General features: G+C 48.9%; 1 protein-coding gene across 4 annotated transcripts in view; it reads right to left on the bottom strand.

Moving 5' to 3' along the window:
* ZDHHC14 (zinc finger DHHC-type palmitoyltransferase 14) overlaps positions 1–26394 on the bottom strand; it is a 292047-nt gene that overhangs the window by 20641 nt on the left and 245012 nt on the right. For all 4 annotated transcript variants that reach the window (XM_061428413.1, XM_061428415.1, XM_061428414.1 and 1 more), the window contains exons 4-7: positions 22090–22227; positions 18610–18658; positions 2807–2909; positions 1453–1562 (exon numbers count right to left, since the gene is read on the bottom strand). In XM_061428413.1, the coding sequence (XP_061284397.1) occupies positions 1453–1562; positions 2807–2909; positions 18610–18658; positions 22090–22227 (400 nt within the window). The remainder of the gene's footprint in view (positions 1–1452; positions 1563–2806; positions 2910–18609; positions 18659–22089; positions 22228–26394) is intronic.

Here is a 26394-nt window from a genome sequence, read left to right as displayed (position 1 = left end):
AACTCACCCTAGAAACCTGGAAAACATGCTCAGTTAATACTGTTGATGATTGTTTGGCTAATCAGTTGGAAATAGTCTATATACATGAGCGTAACTCACAAAAAGTCTAGAGCTGACTGTGTTCTGCATAGTCCTGACTTGGAGGCAGCAGGTACTAGCTAACACAGACGGATTCTGATGTCAGATGCCGAGGTCTGGGTCCTGACAAGGCAGCACTTACTAGCTGTGTGATCTTGGGCATGTTACATATAATGGGATGTAATACATATAATGGGATGTAATAGTACCTCATAAGTACAGAAGGGCTTCCGAGGGAGGATAAAGAACTTGCCTGCCAATGCAGGAGACACCGCTTCCATCCCTGGGTTGGGAAGATCCCCTGGAGAGGGAAATGGCAACCAACTCTAGTATTCTAGCCTGGAGAATCCCTTGGACAGAGGAGCCTGGGGGGCTACGGGGTTGCAAAGAGTCAGACACAACTGAAGCGACTTAGCACACAAGTACAGGGTGAGGTTTTAAAAGTTCATCCACGTAGAGCACTTGGAACAGAGCGTAATGCTGTCCTACAAACATCAGCCACAGCCGTTATTAATAGACTGCCGTCTCACCATCACCAGTCTCAGCTCCCTCAGGCCGCGCGGATCGCTCCCTCTGAACTCTTCTCGCATGTTCTCTTCTGTACGACTCAGCTCTCACCACTTACCTCTACAGGCTTTCTAATCACTTCCTCCACTGTGTCCCAGGTCCCGCTCTACAGCCCCCTACGCATCACAGACATTCAGCATCTTCTAGTAATTCATGGCGGGGGTGGGGGGGGGTCCTGTGCCTCAGTTTCCCTATTTTGATCCTCAGGGGATTTTCCCCAAACTTGACACAAATTCAGTGGAATGTTATGCCAAGCATAACACAAGTCACATCTCTATTTCTTTAAGGCTGTGTCTCTGAAGCATGAGCAGAGAGCTGACCTGGCCGGCGGTCTCCACAGTGGCCACCTGAGGCCTCTGCTAACACACAAGTTTGTGCACTTCCCTGGGTCAACCCTGATGCTGGGAAAGACTGAAGGCAGGAGGACAAGGGGATGACAGAGGATGAGATGGCTGGATGGCATCACAGACACAGTGGACACAGTGGAAGTGAAAGTCGCTTAGTCGTGTCTGACTCTTTGTGACCCCATGGATTATACAGTCCATGGGATTCTCCAGGACAGAATACTGGAGTGGGTAGTCATTCCCTTCTCCAGGGGAATCTTCCCAACCCAGGGACTGAACCCAGATCTCCCACATTGCAGGTGGATTCTTTACCAGCTGAGCCATCAGGGAAGCACATAAGTTTGAGCAAGCTCTGGGAGATGGTGAAGGACAGGGAAGCCCGGAGTGCTGAAGTCCACGGGGGTTGCAAAGAGTCGGACACGACTGAGTGACTGAACAACAACAAAAGCTGTCTGAATCTTACCTTGGAGAGATTGGTCCACATAGCGCAACGCAGCAGTTTGTAAAGATGTTTCCGTAGCTGTAGGGGTTGTAATTTTCTTTACCTCTTTTATTTGACCAAGATCCTTTAATCTGAAAGAAAAGGACAGTCAGTGACACAGTCTGCCTCGCACCAATGCCCCAGGTTGGGTCAATCGGACCATGAGAAGTCCGTAAAAAATGCGATGGTCTTTACTCGTTTCTTCAGCAGGAGAAACCGAGGTACTTTTCTCAAGGACAACTGGCATTTACTCTAAACTTGGAAATGTCCCCAAACAGCAGGTCAGACCAGGGGGAGAAGTAGCATTCTCTGGGGAGAATAATCTCTTATTTCCACAACCTGGTACTTAAAGGCCAGTTCACATAAGCCAGTGGAGATCTTTTTTTTTTTTTTAAACACCATTTTTAAAGTCTTTACAATAGTGCTTCTGTTTTATGTTTTGCTTTTTTTGGCCATGAGGCTTGTGGGATCTCAGCTCCCTGAGCAGGGTTTGAACCCGCATCCCTTGCTTTGGAAGGTGGAGTCCTAGCCACTGGACCACCAGGGATGTCCCACCAGTGGAGGCTGTTTTCATGTTACATTTAGTGTGATAAATAGTAATGGAAATAATGGGGGAACGTGCCTCCTCCAATTGCTCATTGATAGCCTGGATTCAGCTCCTAAATACTCCTGCAGAGCATTTCTGATGTTCTTAGTTACCAACCACATGTAATTGTCTTAACAGTCTCTGAACTCATGCATCTCATCAGCACTAATTTTTCAAGTCTTTAAGGCAATCTGACTAATTCTGAGACATTTAGTTCATGTACTGGCAGAAACTTCTCTCAGAATCCAAATATTCAGAGCAGAAGGGACCAGGGTCATGACAAAACATTTTCCAACATTAGGTTTTCTGGTTTTATATCTCCTCTCTGTCATCATTAAATACAGGCAGATAATCCTAGACAAAAGTTTAAATTTTGGGTCAGGGCAGTTGCCTCCCCAAATATGATGGAATCATTATCTGCGAGAAGCCAGCCTGCACTGTCTCTTCAGTGGGGTAGGGTGGCAAGTTGCTCCCAAAACATTACAAAGGAACAGAGCAGAAGCCCACCTCAGGCCTCGTAATTAGGGGGCAGCCAGCCGATCTGAGTAGCTAAGTGGTGTGGTCAGGACAATGTGATGATTTGCGATAGAGAAATTGGAGATGGGTGTCAGAAAATACTTCTCCCGCAGGCTCTTTGCTTCCAGAGGCTCACATCTGGAAAGGGAACTCGGAAGACCTGGCGGCCCCCACCTCTTCTTTCTCTATTTCCCACCAAAGAACATGCCCATGCCCCACCCCACAGGAACTTACGTCTTCATTCGTGGTCTGGTTGGAGCTTATCAGGTACGTGTGGAAACCCGAGAGCCCCACGATGGACCAGACAGAGAAGAAGCAGACCACGGCCTCCAGCACGGTATCTGGAGTCAAGGAGGTGAACTGGCAGGACGTGACGTTCTCAGGGCCCCGGGGGAGCAGGTGAATGAGATTTGGACAGGAGCCACCCACAGGCCCTCACTCAGCCTGGCATCGGTGGTCTCCCAGCCAGGGAAGACCCTCCGGGGCAGGAACAAGACCACATCCTCCTTCATGGTGCAGCGTTTATGCCCAGCAGGGGACTGGTGGGCTCGCTGAACAGGCCTCGTTCCTTTCTCACGGTCGGCAGTTCCTGACTGTCCTCCCCGCCTGACCTTGGCACCTTCCTCGTGACCCACTGTGCAGCCACAGGCAGTGGCAGCAAAACCAGGGAGCATGCTGGTTGGCATGGGCAGCAGCCCGGGTCTTTGCTGAATGGACTCAATATTGAATCTCACTTCAATCTCGACCTCTACGCTTGGCTTCTGAAAGCTGGGCTGGAGCACTAAGTTTCTCTGCTGACCTGATTTGAGGCTGTGACAGCCACTTGCAGGGCTGACCGCGGGTGACTGGAACCCGGGCAGAGTTTATCTTCCTGGCTGTCTCCCTCCCTGGATGGCCCTTCCCCACATGGGATGCCCACTTCCATTGCGGATGGGCTTCTGACCCTGCAGGGGCATTTCTCAGCGTGGCATCAGGGTGAGTGGGGTTTTTTCTTAGGGGACCTTATCCCAGCCCCTCAGCCAACCCTGACACATAGGGCTGTCCTCAGCTATTTGACAGGCAACTAGGAAACTTGGATCCACACCAGACATTGAGTGATGGGGAGCTGTGAGTTCCACAAGATATGCTAAAACCAAAGGGGAAAAAAAGCTTTGCATTCTTCAACAGATGAGATAAATCAACCAAGAGTGTGGCCATTTGAAAAGACTAGAGAAGTTTTCTGTCCCACAAATATTGATAAGATTCTATTTACAAGATACAGATGGATCTCAGGGGAAAAAAACCCAACAACTGTCAGAGGTCTGGGAGTTTAAATATACATCACGTATTTGCCATTGATAAATGACAGGCCAGAGAAAGGAAAATACTTGTGCTTGCCTCATGCTTCCAAGGATGGAAGCTATAGATCATGCTGTAATATATCCCCATTTATTTTTTTCAGGTTTGGATATAATTTCTTTGGACCAGAGAAACGAATATATCAGCTGGGGCAATGCCACCATCTGCCACGTCACGATTAACAAATGCCACTGTCCGGCTGCATGCAAAACAGGGGCATGAATGGGCTCCCGCCTGCTGACTGACTTTCAACGTCAGAATAAACCACTGGGTCTGCTCTTGGAAAAGTGGAGACGTGCTTTGCCTTTCTTTCTAAGGTTTAAATTTCTAGAAATTGCAAGGTCTCCGAAGAGCCATACTCAGAAATTAAAAGCACATTTCAAGAGAATGATGCCCAGCTGGCCAAGATGCCAACAGCCTGAGCAGTGGGGGTCTTACAGATCCAACAGGCAGTGCTCCGGGCGTCCACCCGGTCCTCACGGAGGAGGGAGGGGAATGGGATGGAGGAGGAGCCGCACATCCCAAGAAGAGGGTCTATGGTGGATTCTGGAAAAGTGGGTAAGGACAGAGCGGTAGGGAGGATTGGAGGGGGAAGAGAGAGATGGAGAGAAGCAGAGCCCTGCCACCAGCCTGGGCAACCCTTTGATTTCTGCCAGGGTTACCCAGGGAGACAAACGGTTACGGCGGAGGTCTCGCTGCACATGGGACACGGGGACGGTGGCTCAGATAGCAGATGATCCTGTCCTCAACTGCCTGCCCGCAGGTCAGGGCTCACAGACGCCCCTCCTCCCAGCCTCATCTCCCCACCCAAAAGGGCACAGATGGGGGGAGGCGGCGACACGGGAGCCCTGCCCGCACCGGCTGGGAAGCAGAGGCGAAGTGCAGCCCAGGGCAACTGACAAGGAAGCCTGAGTCTGGAGAACTGGGTGGTGTGAGAAAAGCTGACGCTGGCAAGGAGCTTGTGCAGGCCAGAAGGGAAAATCAAGAGGGCAGAGAGGTCAAAGAGGAAGTGACAAACGGAATGGAAACAGGCTAGGAAAGAGAATGAAGAAAGAACCAAAAGATTTATTTACTGAATCACACACGAAGAGCCCGGACTGGCGCCCCACTCCAGTCTTCTTGCCTGGAGTATTGCACGGACAGAGGAGCCTCGTGAGCTGCAGTCCATGGGATCGCAGAGTCGGAAACTACTGAACGACTAACACACACACACACACACACACACGAAGAGCCCATCTACAGTCTCAGAGATACTTATGTGTCACGAACAGTTTACAATCCAGGCAGAACGATGGGCCTGTCAAACATATGTAATATCCATCCGTGAACATATGAGAGCTAGCATGTGAAGGTGGAGGGGGGTCATAGCATCTAGCGTGGCTACAGCTCGCCTCGCACCTGCTGTTCCTTTTGCAATGCCACTGACGGGATTACCTCCAAAAGGAGGCATTGTTACCAGCAGATGTGGCATTTTAAGGGTTTATAGCCACCCCTCCCCCCACAAATATGCAGTGTTCTATATTAGTATCTCATGTGCTTTGGAAACATTTTATAAATAACAGAATGCAGCTCCACTGTTAGCTCACAGCTGGGTCAAAACGACATGGATTCCAGGTAGGATGTGAGATGCAGCCCCCTCCGACTCCCTGCCCACAGCTGCCCCATTGCCCACAGGACGTCTGGAGGAACAGTCATCGCCATTCCTAACAATGCTGGCATCACTGGCTGTGTGTCAGGCCCTGCTCCAAAGGCTTCATGTGCAATAACTCACTCAATCCTGAGAGCAACGCAGTGAGAAGTCTGATTCCTACTGGACCCGTAGGGAAACCAAGGCAGGAAGCAGTTACGTGATTTGCATAGGAAACAGCAGAGCAGGGATTTGAACCTTGAAAGTGTGGAAGGCCGGGTCCTTTCCTGATTCTTGCTGAGGGACAGGCAGCTCTAGGCTGTTCCCAACCTCAGCTGGGGGAGATGGGGACCCTTTTTATCAGGGATTCTCAAACCCATGGCACCTTAAAGACTGCACCCCCCTCAAATTCACTCAGACTGAATATTTGAAGAATGCATCCTCTCACTGACCCGACAGCTTCATGCTGAAAACATCTACACCATAATAAGATTAAGAAACATAAATTCTGCTTTAATGTATCAAAACCCATTTACTGATTAAAAAAAAAAAAAAAGACATGAGTGGAAATAGGCCAACAGCAGCAGGAGCCAATTTAATAAGCAGCTGGATGTTTACTGCCTCAAAGATGTTTCAAAGCACAGCAGTGACCTCTGCCAGCCTCCATGTGTCTTCCCCAGCCCCCAAGAAGACAAGAGCCTCCTCCGTGGCCAAGAGTATGGCTTCAAATGCCCCTAGACCCCAGCTCAACCTGCTACACGCCGAGGTGCTCGCTAGATGGCTAGGGAATTGAAAAAGACTAAAAGTGCCGGTGGGTGGGTGTCCCTCCTCGGGCTTCCACACGATCCCAGAAATGCCTGCTCTGTGCCTTTTGGGGCACCCAGCCCTGCACTCAGGACAGTGGGGGAAGGTAAGCTCCCCACCCTCAGGATTGCCCATGGGAAAGTAAGCAAGAAGAGATGGCCTGGCAAAGATGCAGAAATATTGCCGGGCACAATGATGAGAGCACCTCAGTATTTGGGGAATTGTAAAAGGTGAGAGGTCATGGAACCAAAGATTTTTAACCTTCATTTCAGTTCAGTTCAGTCACTCAGTCATGTCCAACTCTTTGAGACCCCATGGACTGCAGCACACCAGGCCTCCCTGTCCATCTCCAACTCCCGGAACTTACTCAATCTCATGTCCATTGAGTTGGTGATGCCATCCAACCATCTCATCCTCTGTCATCCCCTTCTCCTCCTGCCTTCACCGTTTCCCAGCATCAGGGTCTTTTCAAATGAGTCGTTCTTTACATCTGGTGGCCAGAGTGTTGGAGTTTCAGCTTCAGCATCAGTCCTTCCAATGAATATTCAGGACTTATCTCCTTTAGCATGGACTGGTTGGATCTCCTTGCAGTCCAAGGGACTCTCAAGAGTCTTCTCCAACACCACAGTTCAGAAGTATCAGTTCTTTGGCACTCAGCTTTCTTTATGGTCCGACTCTCACATCCATACATGACTACTGGAAAAACCCTAGCTTTGACTAGACAGATCTTTGTTGGCAAAGTAAAACAACATTCACACAGACATTTCTTTTTCTTAAAATTTCAGGAGGCTTAAAAACGCCCCTGATGCCTCTCCGTGGATAGTCATGAACTCTAACTAAAGATGTCCTGATTTATCCTAATCCTTTCATTTGACAAAATACTTATTTGTAAAATGAAGAGCTAAGGCCCAGAGAAGTCAAGCCACTTATAAAAACTCAGACAGCAATTCACGGCAGAACAGAACATGGTCTCCAGACTTGCAGGAGAGAAAGAGCTTCCCGAGGCCCCAGGCCATGGAGCGTCCCAAGACAGGCCCTAACTCTGAGGCCTCAGAGCTCCGACAGCACGGCTGAGACTGCCCACGACATCACACCCCGTTCACCAGTCCCACAGCCTCAGCACTGCCCCGGGGGAAGAACTTGTCTCTGCTGACATGTCATGGCCCAGCTCCCCACATTCCAGCCACCAGGCTGGCCACAGGATATTTTTTTGCCAAGTGCCAAATCCAGATAACGGTTTATTTTGAAAAGTCTGAATTTCATGTGAATTTCCTCATTGACCAAAATCCCCAGATTCTAGAATGGCCAGGAAACGCTTGCCTTGCACCCTTTCCGCTCTGAGCACCCTTTCCGTACGTGACTGGGGTGCGACTTGGTGCCAGGTGGCCTTTCTCGGTGGGCACCGGCCACCCACCCCTGGGTCTTCCTGCATCTTTTTCTGCTTCAGGTCTCTGTCTGAGGTTCTGATACTTAAAATACAAGGAACAGATGATATGGGTAATCTTTTTGTCCTTTAGTTTTTCTAAAAATGATGGTAAGATAGGCCATGCTCACTTACAGGAAGGGCTCTGATGGATGAGCAGATGTCAACAACAGACCCCTTTGTTCTCCACGTGGAATGTCTACATCAGCCTTTAATACTCTTAGATATTTAGGTTCAGGAACTTGTCAGCCTATTTTTCTCATCAATTTGGTGACTCTCTAATCCTTAGACAGAGATAAGAAACTATAGCTTGTGTTCCTGTCACTTGAGGGCCTCTCACTGAGTCTGGGGTTGGGGGTGTCAACTTTCTGATGATTTACACGACAGACACATTGAAGATCAAGTTACCAGGAACCTTCAGACTGGATCACTGGGCCATCGTCTTTCAATCTTTCCAATCCTTTCTCTTAAATGCTTATATGCTGCTGCTGCTGCCACTGCTAAGTCTCGTCAGTTGTGTCCGACTCTGTGCAACCCCATAGACAGCAGCCCACCAGGCTCCCCCATCCCTGGGATTCCCCAGGCAAGAGTACTGGAGTGGGGTGCCATTGCCTTCTCTGAAATGCTTATATCAGATCAGATCAGATCAGTCGCTCAGTCGTGTCTGACTCTTTGCGACCCCATGAATCGCAGCACGCCAGGCCTCCCTGTCCATCACCAACTCCCGGAGTTCACTGAGACTCACGTCCATCGAGTCAGTGATGCCATCCAGCCATCTCATCCTCTGGCGTCCCCTTCTCCTCTTGCCCCCAATCCCTCCCAGCATCAGAGTCTTTTCCAATGAGTCAACTCTTTGCATGAGGTGGCCAAAGTACTGGAGTTTCAGCTTTAGCATCATTCCTTCCAAAGAAATCCCAGGGCTGATCTCCTTTAGAATGGACTGGTTGGATCTCCTTGCAGTCCAAGGGACTCTCAAGAGTCTTCTCCAACACCACAGTTCAAAGGCATCAGTTCTTCGGCGCTCAGCCTTCTTCACAGTCCAACTCTCACATCCATACATGACCACAGGAAAAACCATAGCCTTGACTAGATGAACTTCTGTTGGCAAAGTAATGTCTCTGCTTTTGAATATGCTATCTAAGTTGGTCATAACTTTCCTTCCAAGGAGCAAGCGTCGTTCAATTTCATGGCTGCAGTCACCATCTGCAGTGATTTTGGAGCCCAGAAAAATAAAGTCTGACACTGTTTCCACTGTTTCCCCATCTATTTCCCATGAAGTGATGGGACTGGATGCCATGATCTTCGTTTTCTGAATGTTGAGCTTTAAGCCAACTTTTTCACTCTCCCCTTTCACCTTTTTATATAGAGGTATGTAAAAGTGAAAGTGAAGTCACTCAGTCGTGTCTGACTCCTTCTGACCCCATGGACTGCAGCCCACCAGGCTCCTCTGTTCATGGAATTTTCCAGGCAAGAGTACTGGAGTGGGTCGCCATGCCCTCCTCCAGGGGGTCTTCCCAACCCAGGGATCGAGCTCAAGTCCCTGCACTGGCAGATGGGTTCTTTGCCACTGAGTCACCAGGGAAGCGCAGGAGCCATGTAGGGTGAGATTTATAGATAGAACTTGTTAATAAATTTCACTTTTTGGTTAAAAAGTTAAGTTAAAAGGCAAGTGACAGGTTGGGAAAAAAATACTGGAAAAAGCTAGTTATAAAATTATTACTGAGAATATACAAAAAACATGTTAATAGGAAAAGAACAAACAACCCAACGGAAAAACGTTCAAAGAGTTTGAACTGGCACTGAGGTGAGAAAAAGGGTCAACAGTCATGGAAATATGTGCAAGCTGATTATTATCCAGAAAATGGAAATTAAAACAACTATTTTTTTTCCCTCCCCATCAAATTGGCAAAATCACGGTCCTGACGAGATTGTCACTGACATGGGTGAAGGTGGGGAGAAATGGAGCATGGGCTGGCACACTCGATTCAGGGGACAATATTCCCTGGTGGCTCAGTCGGTAAAGAATCTGCCTGCAGTGCAGCAGACCCAGGTTTGATCCCTGGGTCAGAAAAATCCCCTGGAGAGGGAAATGGCAACCCACTCCAGTATTCTTGCCTGGAAAAATCCCATGGACTGAGGAGCCTGGCGGGCCACAGTCCATGGAGTCACAAAGAGTTGGCCATGACTGAGCGACTAAGCCACCACCACAATCAGTATTTAAACTATGTTAGTTCTAACTCAGTGACTCTACATCTAGTTGTCAACCCTAGAGAAACACTAACGCTTGTGCACAAAGAGATACATACAAGAAAACCCACTACCTCATTTTCTGAGTAGTAAAAAAAAAAAAAAGTCTAAACAGCCATTTATAGAAGAATACATTATGGTTCATCTATACTCTGGAATTCTACTAAACAGTTGAAAGAAGAATGACATCTATGTGTTGACACACCTTCAGAAAATATTTGAAAATCAAATTGTAGAACAATTCAAAGGGTATGTATGATTCCCTTTAGGTAAAGCAGTCCCCCCATCTGCTGTGTATGAATACACACATACGGTATACGCATTTGAACTCTGAGAAGATTGTATGGGAAGACTCACAAAATCCCACAAGGAGTCTACAGAATGATAAGGGCAAAACTTCCTTTTTATCCTGATGACTAAAACTCATTCTGTGAGAATATGTTCCTGTATCAGTTGGGTGATTTAAAAAACCCCAAACTTCATGCCCCCTCTGCAATCTTCTGAGACATAATCTGCTTCTTCATCTGCCTGGTCAGGGCAGCAGGGGAGAGTCTCAGTTTCCTGGGTGGAGGGGGCTGAGCTCTAGTTCTGGAAATGCCGCTGAGCTTAAATGGAGGTCATTAACCTCCCTGTGAGATCCTGCTGGGAGACCTCAGGCACCTGTCCTATCTTTTCCTGGGCCCCCTGAGCATCATCAGACCCTAGGATGGATGGGCCCTGAGAGCTGGGTGAGTGAAGACCTGTCCTGCCTTCAAAGGTCCATCTAGTCAAAGCTATGGTTTTTCCAGTAGTCATGTAGGGATGTGAGAGCTGGATCATAAAGAAAGCTGAGCACTGAAGAATTGATGCTTTTGAACTGTGGTGTTGGAGAAGACTCTTGAGAGTCCCTTGGACTGCAAGGAGATCCAACCAGTCCATCCTAAAGGAAATCAGTCCTGAACATTCATTGGAAGGACTGATGCTGAAGCTGAAACTCCAATACTTTGGCCACCTGATGCAAAGAACTGCCTTATTGGAAAAGATCCTGAAGCTGGGAAAGATTGAAGGCAGGAGGAAAAGGGGACAACAGAGGATGAGATGGTTGGATGGCATCACCAACTCAATGGACATGACTTTGAGTAAGCTCCGGGAGTTGGTGATGGTCAGGGAAGCCTGGCATGCTGCAGTCCATGGGGTCGCAAAGAGTCAGACACGACAGCGACTGAACTGAACTGTCCTGTCTTCACGAATTTTCCATTGGCCCCAGGTGCCCCCTTTCTGACAGCCCCTGGGCCAACTCCAAGCCTTCCACCAAATTCCACTAAAATTGAATGGTGCCCATCAGGCCATGGGTGCCTGTCAGACAGTGCTGTGAAATAAGTGCAATCTGGGCCCCCAGGCAGGGCTCAGCCATCACGGTGCCCTCTCCCAGCCCTGCACCGTGTGTGTGTGTGTGTGTGTGTGCATTTGTAACAGCATCTGGGTGCTGACACTATTAGGGCTCCCAGTGCTCGCTTTGCTAACCGTGCCAAGTGAAGGAGTGAACCCAAGCCCGGCTCCAGCCCTGCAGACAGCCTCCTGCCTCCCCTACTCACCCCACACTCGTCCCGGTTAGAACTGCAGCCCTGTGCACATGCCATCTGCCGAAGCCTCTTGACTTCCTTGCAGGAGGTGCAGGCTCCTTCTGGAACTGCCCCCTCCTCTGGGCACACTGTGGCATTTTTATGCCACTGAAGACTTACTCTGCTTTTCAGAAACCAGAGTCAGAGCTCAGATCTTGGCATCCGCAGACGTTCATTGAGAAGAATGAGTCACCCTGTCGCCCGTGGCTGCTCTGGCCTCTGGTCGATGTGCTTCGAAGCTCAGGGCTGTCGGATTGTTCTAGGCTTTATCACCCTGGCAGGTGTTGCACGTGGTGGGTGTTCAGTACAATGACTGGGAAGGAAGCAGATACAGGGAGGGCCTCCTTTGCCGGACCCACCTGGCTGGGGGGACTGAAGACTGCTGCCCTGGAGGGGATTCTCCTTCCATCTCTTCCCCCAGGGGAGGCGGGGAAGGGGGCGCTGAAAGTCCGGGAAGCCGCCACATGCCTGTGCTTCTCTGATGCAGAGACCAAAGGGAGAAAGCGGTCACAGGGAGCAAGGACAGGCAATGGGAGGTGGAGAGGGAGGACGAGGAGGAAAGGGAATGCTCCAGGCTGGGTGTGCTCCTGTGCACCAGAATCAAGGGTGATTCTGGTGGTTCCTCCCTCCACACTGGCAGGGCAAAGTGCAGCCGGGGAAGGGCCTGTGCAGTGCTGGCCAACGAGTCAGAGCCAGGCATTCTCACCCCAGCCACTGATGACGCTCCCTCTCTCCTTGCCCCTGTTTCCCACCTGCATCCCCTGCCCGCCTCCTCACCTGCACTGGAACCAGACCCCACCCTCCGGACACTTCCTGAACAAGCTGGCTGATGCTCTTCTCCCAAAGGCCTGGCTGGCTCCACGTGGGCCCGATGACAAGCTTGTAGTTTATCCACGTTCCCGTTATTCATAGCAGTATTTTTTGAGTCCCGGCTACTTCGCCGTTTTGGTTTCTAATCTCTCTCTCTCATCAATGACGCTGTTTTGAGTTGGATATTTTGCAGATGACATCCGCAGTGAGAAACATTTGCCTGGTTTGTATCATGGTCAGGAGATCAGACCGGAGGCTACTGAAATGTTTTAAATTCTTGCCTGAGATCACTTCTGCAGGGGTCACTTGCAAAGGCTGCCCTGGACACTCCTGGGTTCGGGCAATTTAGCCAGAAAACCTCCTCTTGTTTAAGAACTCGGTGCTTTGCAAATTCTTGTTCGCACACAGACTGCAGGTCTGGTGAGGACACGCCGTGGGCTGTGCTGCTGTCATCAGAAGACAGCTTCTATGAGTGTTAAACTTCACACATCAGTCTCATCCATCATAAATCAACCACCTCAAAAGAGACTCCCAAACTTCCAGCGCCTCGGCAGAGGGAGGGAGCTAGAGCGACGGAGTTTAACAGCTATCTGATGCTGGAATCTCCAAGCACCCTGATCAGCAGGATGAATCCTCTTTTTGAGGACCTCTGTCCCTGTGACCTGTCCTCCCCAGGCCTGCCATTCCTAAGCAGCCCTGGTGGTTCACGCACCTTTCTCTGCACTAAAAGCTGCCCTTACAAGCTTCCACCCAGCCACCTCCAGGCCACTTCCAAAGTCATACAGGTGTCTGGAGGAATGGCAGGAGCCAGAAATACTGAACAAGCAACCTGAGGGGCTCCAGCCTTACTTATTACTCATGTTGTTCAGTTGCTAAGTTGTGTCTGACTCTTTGTGACCCCATGGACTATAGCCCGCCAGGCTCCTCTGTCCATGGGATTCTCCAGGCCAGATTACTGGAGTGGATTGCCATGCCCTCCTCCAGGGGATCTTCCTGACCCAGGGATTGATTCACATCTCCTGCATTGGCAGGTGGATTCTTTACTGCTGAGCCACCAGGGAAGACAGTTATCCCTTATAACCAGAAGTTAATGTTTTGTTTTGTTTTTCAAAAATACATCATAACCCAGTAGGACCCAAAGCATACTTTTTCTTCTGGAATATGAATTTATGATAAAACATCAGAACTCAGCACTTCTTAAGAGACTCACTCAATTAGAGGAACTGTCCACCAAAACATGTATTTCAAACAGCAAGTACCTGGTCAGGACAGAGCATTGCTTGGGGAGGAGTGTGAAAGGCACACCTAAAAAGTGTCTGTGCTTTGTAAAGAAGAAACACCTCACTTTGATGTATGGATATGTCTGACATTCCCCAAATGCTCCACTACTTCTGAAAAAAATAAAGAAGATCCGGGCTGGGAGCGTTGCCCAGGCCCCCACGTCCCCTCCCTGCTCCTCACCTCCTACAGGCAGCTTTGCGTTGCTTTCCTCCTCAACCTTGCTCTTGGTTCTGCTTTTCCCCGAGAGAGAAATGGAGTGGTTTGATCGGAGGGTCTGTAGCTTGGCTGGGCAGCTCCCTGGGATATTCAGGCTTCAGCTTTAGGGCATCTTTCTCCAGGTAGGAGCCCAGAGCGACAGTAGACCAGGAGGTCCCACAAAACCAAGTGGGGACCAAGTCAGCAGGAGTCAAGTTAGATAATAATGGTCCCCACACCCTGTGAAGGGCTGGCTAATTCAACAAGGACCTCCTGAGGCATTCTACTAACATTTTCAACCTGAACTCAGGGTGGAGATACATGTGTGTGTGTGTGTGTGTGTGTATTCTTCTATGTGTGTGTAGACACATACACATGCACATATATACACAGGTGTGTATATGTGTGTTAAGTCATTTCAGTCTTGTCTGACTCTGCGACCCCATGGACCAGAGCCTGCCAGGATCCTCGCCAGGATTCTCCAGGCAAGAGTACTGGAGTGGGTTGCCATGCCCTCTTACAGGGGATCTTCCTGACCCAGGGATGGAACCCGAATCTCTTATGTCTCCTGCATTGGCAGATGGGTTCTTTACCTCTAGCGCCACCTGGCTTCCCTCACATATACACATATGTACACATATGTGCATATAGTGAGTACAGATATACATATGTATAAATGTATGTATATTTATATATGTATTTTATATATATATATACATTTTCAAAAGCCCATCCATTTTTTGTCTCCCATCCCCTCTCTCCTAGATTAACAGAAGGACAGAAAAGGTAGGGAAGGAAGACACAGAAGTGACCTGGTGGGGACTTGCCTGGTAGTCCAGTGGCGAGGACTCTGGACCAATGCAGGGTGCCCAGGTTCAATCCCTGGTTGGGGAACCAAGGTCCCACCTGCCACAGCTAAGAGTTTGCATGCCACATCTAAAGATTCCACATGCTGCAACTAAGACTTGGAGCAATTAAATAAACAAATATTAAAAAAAAAAACGTGACCCGGTGACTTCTAGTGAGCTTCCCAAATAGGTTCAGAGAAAAGTCCTCTCAAACCCACCTGCACATGAGTGCCTGATTCCTGGGGTACCCCTTACCTGAGGGCTTGTGGGGTAGACAGGATAGTGGCCTCCCAAAAGATGCCCTAATCCCTGGTATCTGTGAATACTTTATGCACATGGCAAAGGGGAGTTTGTAGACTGAAGGTCCTGACCCTAGAGACAGGGAGATTTTCCTGAATGATCTAGGTGAGTCCTCTCCTTAAAAGCAGAGTGTCTTTCTGGCTGAGGTCAGAGACGTGAGCAGACGAGGCAGGAGAGACGCAGAGTGTGAGCTCCCACGGTACTGGGCTTGAAGACAGAGGGAGTCTGGAATCAGGGGACAGAGCCAGGAAAGGAACCTCAGTCCTACACCCCATGATTTTAGTCAAGTACCTAAACGAGCCAGAAGAGGATGCTCTCCTGCGGGACTCACTGTGGTTTCAGCCTTGGATCTAGGGTAGCAATCAGCCAAGCCTACTGGACTTCTGGTCTGCAGAACTGGGCGATGGTAAATATCCATTTGCTTTAAGTCGCTACATTTGTGGCTATTTGCTACACAGTAGCTGGGAGCTGATACAGCTGGCACTCCGAGAGCAGGCCCCGGCTTGGATGTGCCAGGGAGCCTTGGAGGTGTGTCTGGAGGCCGGAAGGGGCCAGTCATGCACTCGGAGCCCTTGTGCTATCACAGCTGTGACTGCCAAGCTCCCGAATGTGGAGGACACGCCTGGGGAGCACCCACAAAAGGGGAAAACGCCAGGTTGTTGCTGGAGAGGGTCAGCCCTGGATATGGCAATGCTGTTTGGAAAGTCAGTGGTTGAGAGTTTCATGAGTTTTCAAGAACTGGGCCACAGGAGAAACTCTTTACCTCTACCTGAGAATGATATTTCAAAGGAAAATCAGCTAAAACTTGATCTAAACCAAATGAGCGCATTTCTCTCCTTCCTCCCCTTTCCATATGAACAGCATGCCACTCAGATACACTGTCGCTCCTTCTCCCAGCACCATTTGTCTGCTCCCCTTGCTGGGGAACATGGTGCTTTTGATGACATAGACGACAGGCACAGTCAACCATGAGAACAAGCAGACGTGTGTGCTCGAGGAGGACGTTCTGGCAGAGCCTGCCCATTGCAGATAGTGCCACAAAAAGAAGCCTCTCTGAAATCACTCCTGCCTTGCACAGAAGCACTGCTCTGGCGTCCAGCATTCTCCCTTATGTTCCATGTCCTTGAATTTGTCAGCTTAGCATTGTCAAGTTCGGGGCAGTTCACAATTACAGGTCAAACAATTGCGGTAGAGAAGAGTTAAAAGAAAGGACCCCAGACCTTATTAATCGTGGCGGAAATTAAAAGGCTCTTACTCTAGATGAGGACTCGCTGCCTGTCCTTCTTTGTGACGCCTTCTCTGGGATTATGATTCGAGTGAGGAGGTCTGGAGCAGATACCAGGAAGACCCAGCAACAACAAACCCAATCACCCAGCTCCTCTCTGCTCCAAGGGGAATTGCGGGACCCAAAGGAGAACGAACAGCTGAAATGCCCCAGGCTCAGGTCAGCCCTTCTCCACCCTCCCCGCTGAGAAAGGGAAAGTGTTAGTCACTCAGTCTTGTCCGACTCTTTGCAACCCCGCATGGACCGTAGCCCACCAGGCTCCTCTGTCCATGGGATTTTCCAGACAAGAATACTGGAGTGTGTGGCCATTTCCTTCTCCAGGGAATCTTCCTGACCCAGGGATCGAACCCAGGTCTCCTGCATTGCAGGCAGATTCTTTACCATCTGAGCCATGAGGGAAACCCCGCGGAGAGGAGTCCCTTCACTGACCGCTGCCATGGTCTGAAATGTTTCCTGGGCATCCAGCACAGACCCACGGTCTCAGGAGAGACGCAGGTGCCCGGGGACAGGGGAGGGGAGGTGGCTGAGGCTGCCACACTCCTGAGGCTTCAGGAAGCATTCCAGCTGGCAGCCTAAGACCTCAAGGCCGGTTCTGAGTTGCATTTATTAAACTTAACAAGAGCAGCACATTTTCATAATGGAACTGATTTCCTGAAAGACTGAGACAAGCCTTTTTTCTTCAGGAAAGAAAAGTCAAGGCCTGGCTATGAGATATGCCAAAGCAATGTGCCTTGAAAACAAAGGACACAGAGAGGTGATGATGGAGGAGGATGCTTCCCCGACAAAGATGGCATTTCCCAAAGGACATGCTTTTAGCAGCCACAGAGGCTGAGAATTTCATTCTAAGCAAAACCTTGACTTCTGGCCAACTTCTAGCTAACTCTAGCTTCTCAGATCATTAGCAGAAGACAGGACAAACCTGTGAGACGTACTCGCCAAGAGCCTTCATATATCTTCATATGTCCCTGTCTCCTTTCTAAAAGATTAGCAACTGACTATAGAATCTGCGCTCACTGCCAACATTCTGTGCTGCCCATAAACACAGAGGTGCCAGAAAGGAGACACTTTGTACCATCTTAGTACACACACACACACACACACAGAGGACACATAGATCTTACTAAATACCACCACCACCACCACTACTATTACTACACACACACAGGCACACAACCAGCTTCTAGGCACACAAGCTGGTTCACCTTAACAGCTAAATGATGGTCCTGACATGTACATTTTAGCAGAATTCTTCATTCTTTAAGAATTCTCTGCCACAAGATGAAGCTTACTCCCAGGGGTAGCTTCTCAGTCCCGTCCGACTCTTTGCGACCCCATGACTATAGCCTGCCAGGCTCCTCTGTCCAGGAGATTATCCCAGCAAGAATACTGGAGTGGGTTGCCATTCTCTTCTCCAGAGGACTTTCCCAACCCAGGGATTGTACAGGTCTCCCATATTGCAGGCAGATCCTTCACCATCTGAGCCGCCAGGGAGGCCCAAATGCAGTCTAACTGGTTATATGAAAAAGACAGACATCTGGGTCTCAGATGGAGCCAGGTCAGTGTGTCCAGCTGGCTGACTCTACACCAATTAGTGTCAAACCCAGGAGGGCAGGGGAGGGTGCGGGAGACCATTCAAGCACTTCATGGGTGAACATTTTTCTTTCAAGAAGTTCAAACTACTATGCTACATGCCTATGTACACTGTCTGGGAGGATGGGATGAATCCGAATGACTTGAGACTGACCATCTCTACTCAGGGCTACACGCAGATGTTCAGTTTTGAGAAATAATCAGGTTATCCATACTGCCCAGACACCAAACTGAACCCCTAGACGGAACCTACACAGAGGGTCAGAGAATCCCCATGTGACTGCAACAAGAAGGGTCCCACACAGGGGCGCCCATAAATATTTTGTAGGGACTACCTGCTGATCAAATTGAAGTCAGCTGGAACTCAGCCTGGCTTCTCCATAAACCAATCGGACTTAATGCAAATCAGTGTGGGTTTCTGGAGGTGGGCAAGAATTCACACTTAGTTTTCCAGCGAAAGAGCACTGCAGTTTCAATGAGGCTAAATGAGTCACTTTGAGGTTTAAGCAATTCACAGGCTGTTACTCATGCAGGTGAATATCAAGAAGCTCTCTGGATGCTTCACAGAAGGAGAAGGAATATGATTTATAAGAAGGAAACCAAGGCCCAAGATGAAGTAACTGAGGAGAAGGCCAGTCCAATACTTCACACGTTAACGTGGGGAAAAACTACAGCCTGGAAAGGATATCTTGCAGGACTGTCCTTAAGAGCGTTGAGGAATCCCGCCTGCTGTGAACCTGGGGGAATGAAACAGAATTTAGTAATCAGACGTCACTTCCAAGAAACAGCCTTCATGCTGAAAGCTCTCTCATCTACAGAAAAATAATCGGTGTCTCGAGATCAATAAAATTACATTTGGAAGAGCTCCGATACTGATTGGACAGTGAGATTCCACCAAAGTTATTCAACAAGAAAATGGCAGATTCATAAGTAGACCCAACATTGGAGGATATCTGTCCAGTGAAAGCAGATGGGTGTCTGCACACTTTCCCATAAGTTACAGTTCTGATTACTCCTTTGTTTTCCTAATCTTAATAGGAAAATAGAATACTACCTGCTATTTTCTCTCTTCTTTTACAAAAGACTATTTCCCCGAAGTTGGTTAACGTTTGACCCTGGGCATCCTGTAAGCTAGACTAAGTATCAAAGACGCCTTTCTCTGCACCCAGAGGAAACAGACTCATAAACCTGAAGTCTATATTGCTGACTGCTTTGGGGTTTGAGACATGTGAATACAGACTGTCTATGCAAGAAAACATTTCTTCAGGGGCCGGAGTGACAATGCATCTGACAAAAAGCGGGTTTTATTTTGTGTATTGGCGTTAGAGGCTTTTGAGAAAGAAAAGCCCATATGGAGGAGCTTTTAGTGGCCCTACCTTGGGTTGGCAAGGCTGGGTCCCCATCTTCTGGGGACATAAACTGGCCTTGGCATGGCAGTGAAATGAGCGAACAGGACAGACCCCACGGACTGGTTCTAGCGCATCTCCGTGGCGTTGTCTGTTCCAGACCCTCGGTGGAACCGGAAGCCAGGCTGGCTGGGGGGAGGCTAACAGTGAGATGGCTCCAGTGCTTCCCCAAGTTCCCACCCCCTCTTGCCCACTGGCCACCTTGGAGGCCCAAGAATGTGCCATGTGCTCTAAGGATGCCAACTGATTGAAGAACTGATGAGGAAAGCTTGAGGTGTTCCCGTCCTCCCTGCTAGGCCAGGGGGGCGTGGACGTGCTGCAGATCTCAGAGCAAACGCAATCCTGAGGCACACGGATGGACAAGAAGAGACAATTTCTCTTTCCCCGGTGGACCCAGACCATATCGCTTTCTCAAGCTCTGCTTCCTCTAAGAGGAAATCCAGACGTCACCTTCCTGGTGATCTCTGGATGACAGGCTTCCTCCCCGGCCACCCCTGGCTATCCGGTGTCCCCTCTCAGAGCCCACTTCCTGGCAGGGAGGACTCGGGACATGGTCCCCAGCTGCTCTCAAACAGCTCTATGCCTTTGCTATGGCTTCCAGAATCGTAGTGGGGATCATGGAGTCATGTAAAGCCTCTGCCCTTCTTGAGCACAAATCAGGGGTTGGGGTGGGGTTGTTTAGTGGGGGTTGTGGTGGGGGGTGCAGAACCGGGAGAGGAAAACCTCTATTTGCTTTTGTCCAAAACATTGCAGTAACTTGCAGGCTTTTTTTTTTGGCGGGGTGAGGGGGTGGTGGAAGATTGGGTTAACAATATATCAGAATAAGCTAGAGCAAACTCCATTTTGCTGAAACCAGAATGAGCAAAACTTTGTTGTTTAGTCGTGTATGACTCTTTTGTGACCCCATGGACTGCAGCAGAGATGAAAATGCCACTGTGCTGGCAAGTGACAGGCTTCACAGTGTGTGAAAGAGTGCGTGTGTATTACCAGAGTTAATGTGTGGGGTAAAAACTGCCTGATACCCAGAATGTAGGGGCAAGGCCATAAATACAGTGTGATCATATATATGTGTAGGCATTTTGAAGTTGCTAAAGACGATATAAGAGGTAATGTTTAAAGACTATTTTTCAGTGTCATAAATATGTTGGAATTTCAGTACTTCTTTCTTCTCTAGTTGTGTAAACAACTGCTTCTTCTGTCTATTAATACATACATATTCTTTGGAAGGACTGATGCTGAAGCTGAAACTCCAATACTTTGGCCACCTGATGTGAAGAACGGACTCACTGGAAAAGACCCTGATGCTGGGAAAGATTGAAGGCAGGAGGAGAAGGGGACAACAGAGGATGAGATGGTTGGATGGCATCACCGACTCGATGGACATGAGTTTGAGCAAGCTCTGGGAGTTGCTGATGGACAAGGAGGCCTGGCATGCTGCAGTCCATGGGTTGCAAAGAGTTGGACATGACTGAGCAACTGAACTGAACTGAACTGAGGACCCTAGTTAATTGTTGCCACTTTGAGACTCTTAAAATAGAACAGATGCCCCGGAGAGCCCTTGGGCCATCCTTCCCAGGTGGTGTGGAAGGGTAAGGGGATCTCTGACCTGTGATAATCCTCTTCCTGCTGTCCCAGCAAGTTATGGCTCTCATGCATATATTACAAATTTGTGTTACATTTAGATGAAAAGATTGGGAAAGAATGAATGGAAACTAGGATTTAAAATGCCTGTGAAAATTTGGAATAGTCCACGAAGGTCCAAAGTAAAAAGAACTAACATGAAACTTCCAATACCACCCGCTTCCCCAGCCCCATTCAAACCCCACCAAGACAGCAAGTAGAGAATGTGCGTGTCTAAATTCGGTCTTAGCACGCTGCGGTCTAATCCCTGCTTCAGGGAAGAAAGTGAGGTGTGTGTCTAGATACTTCTAGAAACATTCCAGAGAGAGGCTCTGGACTTGCTAATAGATGATTGTACTTCAGGAATATGGACAGAGGTGATGCTGGTCTTTAATGTTGCTAATGGAGCTGTAAAGGAAGTTTAAAGGCTCACTTTTACAGGTCAAAGCCAAGTGGCTTCCTTCTCATCACATCACTATTATAGGAAAGTGAGTTCAAAGTTATGACTTTCGAAAGGGGAGTGAAAAATGCCGTTTAGGCAAATATATATTAAAATCACTTATATCCCAATTTCATTTTTAATAAAGTTGCCTCCTTCATAGCTTGCCAATGTCCTGGCAGATAATTAAACATCTTATCAAATGTGTATCTCACATTTATAGATTTGTGTGTAAGAAAGCTCAGTCTTTATCCCCATTTTTTTTTTTTTTTTAGGGAGGGTGACAATTCCTGCTTAAGTAGATTCACATTTTTAAAAATTTTCTGTTTTTCAATGGGTATCATGACAACACATTATCCTCTGGGAAAATGTAGGGATGATTCCTCCTGGGGATCCCTTAAGCGGAAGAGAAAGTGAAGTCACAAGGTTGGAACAGGGACCACGTGTCAAGGAGAAAGTCTTGTAAGTGAAAGAGTCTGATCCAGGGGCACCCCTGGCAGCTGCTATCGGAAGATGGGGGTGGAAGGGAAGGGGAGGGAGGGGAGAAACAGAAAGCGGGGGCAGCTGGAAGTGAGGAGGGGGCAGGGAGAAGAAGAAAGAGAAGAGAGCCCAGAATGACCAAAATCTTAAATCAAAATTAAATCAGAAAACTGAAGTCAGGCAAATGGTTACATACGTAATCTGATTTCGCCAGCATACTTACGAAGGATGACGTGGGTGATAACGAATGCAAATATAAAGACTGTCAGAAAAGACAGAGATAAAATAAACATATAAAAAAATCTGTAGTTTCGTTTCCCCACACAGTTGCCTACCCAGGGACAGTGGTGATCAAATCGTTCTGAAATGAGAGGTAGAAAGAAAAAAAAAGGAAAATCAATTAATAAAATGCTTTTTTACTTGAGGGAGCTCCCCCTCCCATTCTCTGATAACATAATAAAACATTCTGTTTGTATTTCCAAATGCACCACTCAGAGAAACGCGCAACATTAAGACACATGAAGAATGCAATAATTCGACAGAACTTAGCTGTTTTGAAAAAACAAAGGATGTGCATTCTATTCTTATTACAATAGAAACTCAAAGATTTCCCTCTTTTGTACAAGAAAGCTCTTTGGTTCATAGAATAATCTTCCCTTAAGATGGTAACAACACTTCTGATGGTAACTGCCGGGCTGGGCGGGGCTGGGGCTCTGCCATTCACGGGTGTGTGGTGCTGAGCGACCGTCTCTCATGGTAAGTGGCCGAGAGAGAGGTCTCTAGGAGCCTAGGACAGGACACAGGGACAATCCCGGTTCTCCCATTCCAGTTACTGCTGTTTTCCAAGAAATGTCCCTGCCATTTCAGTAGTCATAAAAGAATTTATATCATTTTTTAGTGATCTCTGATCTTCAAATAATGTAATACACCTGATCTTGTAGTCCACAACTCTCAGCTTCCTTACCTGTCAAACAAGGATACCATATAGAGTCCCGTGGGGCCAAATACTCTCTGGGAAAGCGTTTTTTTAAAAAACCAGCATGTGGTGCTTTATAGCTTGTGAAGAGATGTCACATACGCCCATCCATTTGACCTTGAAACATTCTCATGAGGATAATGATGCTGCTACCCTATTTTACAGATGAGTGAACTGTGGTTCAGGAGGGAAGCTGCCTGCAGGGCCCATACGGCTCAGAGGCAGTGGAACTGGGGTTGAGGTCAGGTCTTTCTCAGGACTCGTCTGTCTTGCCCATGCACAGGCTGCCTCGAGCATTTGGAAAAGACAGAGCGCTGGCTTGGGGCGTTTTTATCCTGTTATCCCAAACTCTGTCCTCCCACCCTGGGGATTTCACCAGAGTCTGTAAGGCGTTTGTGATTCGCTCTTCCTCTTCTGAATAATGGCTAAGTGCTGCTCTACTTTTCAGCTGACCTTCTACTCAAAAGGCCTATCCGAGGTGTCTGATGCAGCCACTCACAGCAGACCACCTGCCACGGGAAAAATGCTAAGCTTTGCACTTGGGACTCTTATCCAAGCTTAGCTTTTACCCAAATCTCACATCTCTCTCTGTGTGCTTTGAAAAGATACAGAGAAGGCTGTGAGGTGGGACTATGTAAATTAACATTATAAAGTTATGCGAGGCAGTGTTTCCTTCCTTTCCGGTCACCTATCATAAATCACTCATCTCATATTTTATATTCAGTGCAAGCCTGTGTGTATGTTAGTCACTCAGTCCTGTCTGACTCTTTGCAACCCCACGGACTGTCTGTCCGTAGGATTTCCCAGGCAAGAATAGTGGAGTGGGTTGCCGTTCCCTTCTCCAGGGGATCTTCCCAACAGAGGGATCAATCCTGGGTCTCCTGCACTGCAGGCAGATTCTTTACCGCTGCGCCACCTGTGGGAAGCCCAGTGCAAGCTTATTTCTTGAAAAGGTCATGAAGATGCCTGGAGACCATGGTGGCAGAGGAACTGTAAGAGTCATCGTTGTCTGCGAGCGACAAAAGCAAGCAGCAGCTGGTCACCCCTAGAGAAATCTCAGAGCTCACCAGCCTGGTGACAACTCAATGGCCTGTAAGATGCTGACACTGAAAGGAAAGCAACTCCTATGGTGTGTCTGTGTGAGTTACAGTTCAACATGTTACCAACGCCACACAGCTGGAAAAGTTATAGTGAAAAGTGAAAGTCGCTCAATCATGTCCGACTCTTTGCAACCCCATGAAGTATATATGGTCCATGGAATTCTCCAGGACAGAAAACAGGAATGGGCAGCCTTTCCCTTCTCCAGGGGATCTTCCCAACCCAGGGATCAAACCCAGGTCTTCCGCATTGAAGGTGGATTCTTTACCAGCTGAACCACAAGGGAAGCCCTAACACATTAATCCTGGCGTAAAACAACCTCATTTCCCCAAGTCAGTGATCTGCATGGGGGTGCACTGGACAAGTCTATATGGAACATGTACAAAGAGAAAAGAAATTGGGATCAACCGAATTTTCCTAAGAGTCTGAGGCTGTTATTTGAGAAACCTCTTTTCTGCTTAACACACGCCTATGGAAGATGAAAATGAGACATGGAGGCTGGGGACACAGAAGGCCAGGTCAGGGTGGGACCTCTGGTTCCAGCTGTGAAAGCTGATCTCCAGATGCCAAGTGCGTGGCGGGTGAGCCTGCCCACTATAGCGAGAGTTGCCCACCAGCAAAGGAGACATCAGAGCTGGGGAGGCAGAATTAACACGATGGATGCCCCCACTCTAAGTACCAAGGTCTTAATGGGGCACCGTGATCATTTCTATGGGATCAGGGGGTAGGTGTATTCTTAGCTTAGAAAGCTCACCGTGAGCTAAGCTAATGCACTTTCCTGAGGGAGGCAGAGCTTCTAGGGAAGGAAAGCAACAGATGATGCACACGAAACCCCTGGGCACAGGGTCTGGGGGCTTTGGAGACGAGCAGTCTCTCAGGGTGGGGGTGAACGCCTGGCTCTCCGGCAGCCCTGAGTGGAAGCAATTTCCATTTGGAAATTTGCCTTATTGAAAACCCTTTTCTTGGCTGACAAAATCCCGCTAACAGTGTAGGCTTCCTGAGAAAGACTTTGACTTAACGGTTTTCATGGTCTCCTTTGTGACTGTTGGATACTTGGTGGTAAACGAGCCTGGTGGGTCAGTCAGTAAAGCGTCTGCCTGCAAAGCGGGAGACGCGGTTTCCATCCCTGGGTCGGGAAGATCCTCTGGAGGAGGAAATGGCAACCCACTCCAGTGTTCTTGCCTGGAGAATTCCACGGACAGAGGAGCCTGGTGGGCTACAGTGCATGGGGTCACAAAGAGTCAGACACGACTGAGTGACTAACACACACACACACACACACACAAATGAGCCTGAGAGCTGGGTGTGCATCTCTGTGGAAGAAGGATGCTCAGAGCCCAGGGCCACCTCCCAGTCTCCTCTAACCCCGAACTCTGGTGCCCTCCTCTCTCCTCTTGATTTCTAGGGTGTCAGGGTGTGTCATAGCCTCGCTCACCCCAGGCTATGCCTGTGCCTCTTTTCTTGCAGACTCTCTGTCTCACCCAATAATCTCTTTATTATTATTATTATTATTGAACCTGGGGGACCCAGGTTCAAATGTCAGCTCTACACTGATGATGTCAGAACAGCCGCTGCCGCCTTCCCCCACCTTATCTAAAAATCACCTTATTTATTTTTACTTGCTTTTGTCTGCTGACTCTACTCCAAGCCTTTAATAAATGTTTGTCGAGGACTAAGCCCTCATGCTACCCCAAGGACGTCCCCATGAGCAAGCACATTGCCCAGAGTGGCAGGGCTACCGGCAGCCAGGCTGGCTGGCTCTAGCTGCCTCCAGAAGCCTCGCCCACCAGCCCCCACTGCCAGGGGGAAGTGTCCCCGCGAGCCCCGCACTACATCAGGCGCCGGGACCACTGAGACAACCTACAACAGTGTATCCAACACCCCCTGGCTTCCAGGGGTTCCTTGTCTCATTGGTGAGGACACTTCAGCATCCAGACACCAAGAACGAGCGTCTAACAGAGGGACATCGAAAACAGTGATTTCTGTCTGCTTGCGACGACGGCCGCACACAGCATCCTTCCTGGAGGGTTGAAGGCGAGAAATGGAGCGGCAGGAGCTCAGCCTGGGTGAGCCGACACACGCGTGCCTCCCAGGGACTGAGTGAGGCAGGGGCTGGCCGGGCGAGAACACCTGCGGAAGGGGCACTGCTGGCAATGTGGTGGCGTGCAGCCACAGCATCTGAGACCCTTCAAGCAACCATCATTAGAGGGCAGTCTGCCATTTTCCGTGTGGGAAGACTGACTGGTGTCCCATGCCCTAGCGGTGAGGTGGGTGTGTGTGATGTCCTAACCCATCGTGTCTGACTCTTTGCGACCCCATGGACTGTGGCCCGCCAGGCTCCTCTGTCCATGGGATTTCCCAGGTAAGAATAGGGGAGTGGGTTGCCATGCCCTTCTCCAGGGGATCTTCCCCACCCAGGGATTGAACTCGCATCTCCTTCGTCAACAACACTGG

Source organism: Bos javanicus, chromosome 9 (assembly GCF_032452875.1).
Source record: "Bos javanicus breed banteng chromosome 9, ARS-OSU_banteng_1.0, whole genome shotgun sequence".
In the NCBI taxonomy this organism is placed as follows: Eukaryota; Metazoa; Chordata; class Mammalia; order Artiodactyla; family Bovidae; genus Bos; species Bos javanicus.
Note: the sequence above shows the minus strand (reverse complement) of the source record. Positions and strands in the feature narration are given on the sequence as shown.